This window comes from Corvus cornix, chromosome 1A (genome assembly GCF_000738735.6).
Source record: "Corvus cornix cornix isolate S_Up_H32 chromosome 1A, ASM73873v5, whole genome shotgun sequence".
Lineage (NCBI taxonomy): Eukaryota > Metazoa > Chordata > Aves > Passeriformes > Corvidae > Corvus > Corvus cornix.
In genome coordinates, this window is record NC_047057.1 from 19,366,839 (window position 1) to 19,374,595 (window position 7,757).

At 45.3% G+C, this 7,757-nt stretch overlaps 1 protein-coding gene across 4 annotated transcripts in view; it reads right to left on the reverse strand.

The window, feature by feature from the left end:
- Positions 1-7,270, reverse strand: part of MAPK12 (mitogen-activated protein kinase 12) — a 33,305-nt gene extending 26,035 nt beyond the window's left edge. For 3 of the 4 annotated variants that reach the window (XM_039570802.1, XM_039570799.1, XM_039570801.1), the window contains exons 1-2: positions 7,070-7,270; positions 6,241-6,370 (exon numbers count right to left, since the gene is read on the reverse strand). In XM_039570802.1, coding sequence (XP_039426736.1) covers positions 6,241-6,370; positions 7,070-7,185 — 246 coding nt within the window. In that variant the 5' untranslated portion in view covers positions 7,186-7,270. The remainder of the gene's footprint in view (positions 1-6,240; positions 6,371-7,069) is intronic. The other variant, XM_039570800.1, reaches the window with a different exon arrangement.
- Between the last annotated feature and the right edge of the window lie 487 nt (positions 7,271-7,757).

A 7,757-nucleotide genomic window follows, 5' to 3' on the forward strand; every position in this document is an offset into this window, starting at 1 on the left:
TCTAAATCTACCCTCTTTCAGTTTAAACTATTGTCCCTTGTCCTGTCACTACATGCCCTTGTAAAAAGTTCCTCTCCAGCTCTCTTGAAGTCCTCTTTGTGTACCAGAAGGCTGCTCTAAGGTCCCTCCAGAGCCTTCTCTTCTCTGGGGGGAACAACTCCAGTCCTCCCAGACTGTCTTCATAAGGGAGATGCTTCATCTTCCTGAAGTGCAAACCCACAAAACTACCCATCTACTGGTCTGACTTGTTTTCCACAGGTATACATTTACTTTGAAGCCAGTGGCGGGGGTGAGTAGCAGCATTTCCATCCTTTCTTAACCCTACTGCGTGTGTTCCCTGACCACACTCACCAACTTTAACTACTGTTAACAAATAAATAACAGATTCACATTGGTGAGGTGGTTTCTGCCCTTCCCTTCTCAGCTGCCTCCTTTTCCAACAGCAGAGCACAACGGTGAATAGCTCCTCATCTCTGCCCTCCCCTGCACTTTGATGTATTGGATTACTTCTATTCAAGGACTGACCCATTACATTTCTGTAAAAGACATTTTCTGATGTAAGCAGCAGTACATCAAGAAAAAACCTGAATCTAGTATAAATTAATAAGTAATGTAGGTTATGTCTCTCATACAATAAGTGCTGCTTTATCTTGCAGATTTTAAGCATGAAAACACAGTGAAGTTGAGTGGCTTTAGCACTCAGGCTAAACATGCAAGTACATTTCTTAAGAGAGAGCCTTGCTAGGGTGCACTGAACTATGTATTATGCTGCATTAAATTTTCTGCAGGATTAACTTCATGTTCCTGTGCTGATCTACATCATGGGCACCTGCATCCTTTTATTACACTAAGAACTCTCCATCTTTTTAAAATTTTAACTACTCATGCCAGGGCTTGCACCACAGTCACCTTTCTTCCTCACAGAGTACCAACACATGAGATGAAGAATGCCTGCAAGACCTCCTTTTCTTTTCTCCTGCCAGTCAGCACACTGGCATACCCATGAGCATCACCACACTCTTCCTTCAAAGGTTTAATATGTAACACTGGACAGATTCAAATCCTGCAGACAGACTCATCTTCATCTCTAGATTGGATGGCAATCAAAAGAGAAAGTTTGGGTTTCGGTGCTGTTTTTCTTATTTTCATTTCATGGAATAAGCTCATCAGTCTGCTTTATTAGTACCCAAGGCTGGGTGTGAATAAATGGCTATCAGCTGAAACCCAGCCTACATAAAACATCTATTAGTCAGATTAGGAAAATAAGCAAAAATGACAACAGATACCCCTATGTTGATTTATTGACCTTTGAATACCAAAATGAAATTACTCCAGTGTCCTGTTAGCTCCCTAGATGTGCTAAGCTTTCAGCCAGCAGAAAAGCAGACAGGAGTGTTTCTCCCTTACAAATTTTTGACAGCAATAAACCGTCCAGTTATAACTGTGTTTTTGCTTTCATAAGGACCAATAAGGAGATTTACCATTTCCAGACAGGATTCCTGAATTGCACTTTACTGGCATATATGTACCCAAAGAATGTGAATTTTTAGCTGGTGCAGTCCTGCAGGACTTGCTGCAGGAAACCTCTTCTAACACAGTAAGCACACTCTCATCCATTAAGGCATCACTCATCTACAACTCCCTTGTTGGTCTGATTTTGTACACTGCAGATGCTGTTGCTTTCCACTGCTCATGTCAGGCTAGATGAACTGCAAAAAGTGACAGATTTAAGATTTTTCTCAAGCAGGAACACAGCCTGACCCATTATTTTCTCTGGAACTAATTCTTCCTGTGGTTGACACTGTGTAGGTGTAAATAAAAAGCTCAACATTTTTTCAAAATAAAAAAGAAAACAATTAAAAAGCAGTCAACCTGAAAGTGCATCATCCTCAAAAATGTAACTGTAGAGAGACAGGTAATTTAGTGTCTGTTGGGTATCCAATTCCTTGCAAAGTGGAAAAAAAAGCTTCATGTTTCTCATAATGCAAAACACACACTGGTCTTCACATGTGGGAATACACCAGAGAATAATTTCCACTCTGAGCAATGAATGAGAACATAATATAGAGTACCTTTAAACAATTACTGCAGTGGCGTCTTACATACAGAGTTTCTAGGAAGGGAAAACATCTGTAGAGTATTAACTGACCCAAGAAATGTTTAATGGGCATTTGTCAGAAATTTTACACCAAAAACACATTGAGAATTTAATTGGTAGAATTGCGTCAGAATTCCCATGGGTGCCTATATGTACATGGGTATATACATATGTACACATGGGTATTTACATATGTACACACACCACACTTCGATAAAGTCCACACTTTGTTCTGACAGGAGCCACCAGCATGAGCTCTTCTCTTCCTCTCTCCCGTGCCATCTCCCTTTGCCAGCTATTCTGCACTCCTGCTTGAAAACTTCTCTTAACAAGCTGGAGGTGAGCAGGGCGCCAGGGCTGGACCACTGCAAACAACTGTCCAGCTGCACTTGTTTCAACAAAAGAGGGTATCAAGGTATCACTTACAGTCCAAATGTGTTAGAAAATCCAAGTTATTTGCCAAAAGAAACTAAATGTTCTGCATCTCCACTTACTTGTCTGACTTTCGCACTGCATACACAGAGATCTCCATTAACTGCAGAAGAATACACAAATACAGAGCTATGCAAATGTTTGAGAGCTAAAGCCAGGGCCAAAGTTAGCATGCTGGCCATATTCTTACTGCTTTTGGTTTTAAGCCAGTGCCATAATAGATAAGTTTTAAAGGTCCTCATTTTAAATGAATTCAAAATGGACAGAAACACAGAACAGAAGAAGCACTACTAGAAAGTATTTCCTAAAGGTATAAAGACTCTGTACAAGATCCAACAGATGTGAAAGAAATAATCAAGAGCTGCTAAGGTTGTAATGGGATGAATACTACAAACTAGCATGATTAAATGACGGAGTAAAACAACCCCAAGCAGTGCTTCCTTCATTCTGCCTTAGCTGTGTTTATTCCTCATTTCCATACCATGCCCTCCCCTGTGCCAGCTATTTATGCAGCTACAGAGTGATCCAGCAGCTTATCCCACTGGAAACAAACTTTTCTTTTCGGCAATGTTGTAGGAATTGATCTGGGTTAAACTGCTTCTTTGGTAGTAGAAGCAGCTTATGAAGTTTGGGGAACATCCTGGGTCCTTTCAAATTAAAAGCCCTACCCCCCAAAAAAATAAACCCCAAAAAAAGCATACCAGTGTCATTAAAGACTGATTTATCTCTTAACAGCCAGATCTCATCCTCTTCACTCACAGCCTCTGTCCTTGGCCCTCAACAGCATTACTCCTTTGGACTTGTTTACAAAGGGTTGATGAGAAGTCCTGTGTGATCAAGTCTGCATGGTTTATATAGAAACATTCCTCGCCACATGGTCTATGTAGAAATATGCATCACTGCATTTACTTGAAAGCCATTATGGAGTGAAAAGGTCTAATGAAAGATGGTATGCCAGCAACCAGTCACCTCCTCCTGAAAATGCCTAAATACACAAGCAAATTCACCTGTGAGTTAGCTTCCCTACAAAGTAAAATATTTTGAATTCCATAAAATTCAGGAGAATTACTCCTGTATTTGCTTTTACAGGACTCCTGGTCATCCTAAAACCCTTCTACATAAAAAAGATGAGCATATTCCTCAAAGGGTATATAATGGAGGTCATCTAGGGTATTAAGCAGTAGTTTTCCTCCATTTTTATTCTGACATGCTGATGAATTATATCACTGAGACACAGGTTTAATGGTATCTTCTGCTATCTTAATGAAGGATCAGAGCTGCTATTTTTAACACAATGTATCAGACCATTACAATTTCTTCCATCATTCTGAATAGAGCGTAAGATTAAATAAATTATGATAATGCATTGCTACATGCTTAACACAAAAATTCCCTGAAAGCTACGAGGGGCAGAGATGGTCCTTTGAGAGGCAATCACAGTGAAACAAACAAAACATCACACCTTCCATTAAAGCCAACATGAAATTCCTTGTGATTACAGAAGTAATTTTGAAACAAAAACAGATAAGAAGAGTGAATTGGATGTAATTTTAACTATCAAATAAACAGAAGAAATTCTCTCCTGTGAGGGTGCTGAGACACTGGAATGGGTTGCCCAGAGAAGTTGTGGATGCTCCATCCCTGGAAGTGTTCAAGGACAGGTTGGATGGGCTTCTCGGCAACCTGGTTTAGTGAAAGGTGTCCCTGCCCACAGCAGAAAGGCTGGAACTAGATGGTCTTTCATATCCCTTTCAATGCAAGCCATTCTACGATTCTGTGATTGTATGAAATATGCAAAAAGCAGCTCTCTGACAGAATGGTCGTGGGTCAAAGAGGTCAGGCTGAAAATCATGATGAGGAGCAATACTGCCATTCTGGTTTAATACTGGATGGGTGGAGCAGCTAAAGGAGTACCCTTGAGATCAGCTCGGGAACTGAAAATCCTAAAAGGCATGGTTGCTGCTCCTAATTCACCATGGGCAACACGACTGACAAAAGGCAGTGAGGCTAGGGTGGTGGATAGGAACTGTCTTGATGGCTGTACTACCATGTCGGTCTCATCTCAGATGGGTGGAATAGTCAGCTTCTGCCTCCAATCTCTGCAGGATCATTTATTCAGTCTTTGTTCTCTAATAAGTAGATGCCATAATTCACGTTAAAATCTTTCTTTAGTACATAAACCTCTTTTTTCTGGGGCCCAAACTGTTTCCTAAGACTGTAAATCATTCCATTCCTTCATATAGATTGATTTGTAATTTGTACACATTGTGCTCACATTCCCCAGTGAGCACTTTCTTCAGGACTCTTTCATTACCAATTGAGTCACAGTGGTATTCTAGAGTATTATTCTAAAGGGCATACACTGCATAAAACCTGCTAGGAGTGGAAAATGCTCCCCAACAGATTATTCTGGGAAATGGAAGAAAAATAATTTCAGAATTCTGGACACAGTTAGAAGCTTGGCAACTGCATGGGCTGCTCCACTCCCAAATGTTCAGTAAAGAAAACGCTGAGAGTATTAAAGCCCATACACAGAAGTTTCCTGCAAACATTAACTCTTTTAACATGTGCAGCAGTGGTTATGAAGCAGCTACTGTGAAGTAATCAGACTAAAAGGTTTAGATTAAAATATACAAGCAGACAGTTTCTTAAACCTACAAAAGCTCTTCTTTCCTTCTGGACAGTCAGGATATCCCACAAATTATTCTTCAAACGAACCTACTTAATACTCACAATATTAGTATTATAATGTTAAATGGCAAAGACTAGTTATTATTACCAATTTCTCCCATCCTCACTTTCTATCTCTCAGCTTTTTGTGAAGGCCCTCTGAATGGAGGTATGCTCTAATCTTCCACATCAACTAACATTTTAAACGATGTTCTTATGCATCATTTTAACAACTCCCTCCAAACTATCAGGCTTTTTATTTCATATGCATTCTTCATGAATAGCACTTAAAACTACTACTATGATCCTCCAAGCCCTTCTCACCTGGAATCCATGCTTTGACTCCACAAAAACTGTTTTCACACAAACTTCTTCATTTTTTTCCTAAACCACTAAGCAGTATTGGGACCATGTATCCTTCTTTAACTTCTTTCAACACTTCTTTCTACAGCTGTTCTTCTTTCATGTTACATGGGAATTATGTGCAGAGTTCTATAAGCTATTCTCTGCTTCATAATAAAGCAACTTGTTTAGTCATTTGTGGACTTTTCCTGTTTCACAGTAATATGAGCCTGAAACTTTCAAATGCTTCGTGAATGATCAAAAAAGAGAAAAATGCTAACCCCTCCTCAACGTTTTCACGTGTGCATCTTCATGCAAGCTCAGGGGGAAAAAAAAAAAGAAAGAAAAAGAAGATGCTGGCACCTGAAACCTACAGACCCATGCTCTGTACTCTCCTGCAACTCACATGAACACAGTGATGGAAACTGTAATTTCTGGTCTTTAATCCCTCTCGCTAGTGCTGAGCAAATTGCACTGTGGTCCTAACCTTCCCCACCCAGTCTTTCCTACATGGAAATTAAGTGGTGTTTCCCACAGGATATTCTAGTTTGTGTGAACTGATGTTTGTAGGACAGACAAAAGACAGGCTGAAAGATTCCAGAATTCCCTTCAGCTACACATCTGCCCTGTCCAAATCTAAATATTTTCTTTGATTTAAAGTGCCTAAGCTATGGTTTTGAGCTAATGACCCAACTCACGTTTTCATGCTTCATGTGTTTCAGGAGACGCAGCTCCCGGTAAGCTCGTTTGGCGAAGAGTTCAGACTGAAAGGGGCGGTACAATTTCTTAATGGCCACTTTGGTGCCACTTCTTCCATCGACGGCTGAGCTTTAAGGGAAAAGAAAGAGTTTGGTGAGCAAGGACCGAAGCAAGTCTGCGAACCAGAGCAACCCCGGCCGGCACCGAGCAGTGGCTGCATCCTGCCCCTCGCTGCCGGGCCCTCGGCCGGCAGCCCCCATGCCCTGGGGAAGACCACCTCCCCAGAGCACCTCTGCCAGCAGCCATCTCACTTCATTCGCCTGCCACACTCTGTGATGAAATGTAGACAAGTACTAAAAGCTTTAAAGAGGAACAGCTAGAGAATGGGAAAAAAAAATACCCAAACCAAAAATAAGACAAAAAAATCCCACAAAACGCCCAAACCCACCACCAACGCAGACCCAAACCAAGAGGCCCGTCCAAAGGGCTACAACACCCCGGGCTTGGGGACACTGCCGCTCCGGGGTGCCGCGGGACGGACTCGGCAGCCGCGGGCAGCGCTCCCCGGGCACGGCTGGGGCAGCGCTCCGGGCTCTGCTCGCCCCAGGGACGGAACACGCGTGGGTCGGCTCCCCCAGCGGGACAGCGGTGAGGCCAGGTGAGCAGCGGGGCCGCCCCTCTGCCCCCCTGGGGCCGGCGGCACCGGGCGGGTCCGGACAACAACCGGGAAAAGTTGGCAGAAGCAGCACGCCAGAGGGCCGGGCCCGGCAGCGTCCTCCCGGCCACCGCCACCGCCTCCGCCCGGACTGCCCCCGCCGCCCCGCTCACCACACGGCTCCGTAGGCGCCGGACCCCACAGGCTGCAGGTCCCGGTAGCGGTCCCGCACTTCCCAGAGGGTCTTGGTGATCTCCTGCCGGTAGAAGCCATTCTTGGGGGAGGACATGGCGCCGCCGACCCCCGCCGGCACGCGCCGACAAAGAGCCCGGGCCGGGGGAGCGGGAGCGCCCAGCGCCGCCGAGCCGGGCTGCGCCGAGGGGCTGGGCCGAGGGGCTGGGCCTGAGCGAGCGGCACCGCCCGCGCCCGCCCCGGCCCCGCGCAGCCCCGCCGGCAGCACCGCCTGCCGCCCCGGCTCAGCCCTGCGGACCGGCACTGAGATCGGCAGTGGCGTCGGCACCGGCAGCGGCCCCCCTCCCCTCCAGCCCGGGCGTCAGGGCTGCGTTCCGCCGAGGTTGAGGCGCGAAGGGCGCGGTGTCCCGGCGGCGGGGGAGCGTGGCCGGACAGAGAGGCAGGTGCCGGGGCTCTCGCTGTCCGTGCGAGTCCTTGCAGTGGGGAGCAAACCCCTCCCGGCCGTCTCTTCCACGTCACGATGCGACCCCTCACGCGGAGCCCGTTTTGCGTTTGTGCTCGGGTTCCGGTGAGGTGTCACCGACTGCTGCATCAAAGTGTTAAGGAGTACGAGAGGCTGCAGCTGGTTGAGCTGGGTTTGTGTATGAACAAAAAAGAGCTTTTGTATGG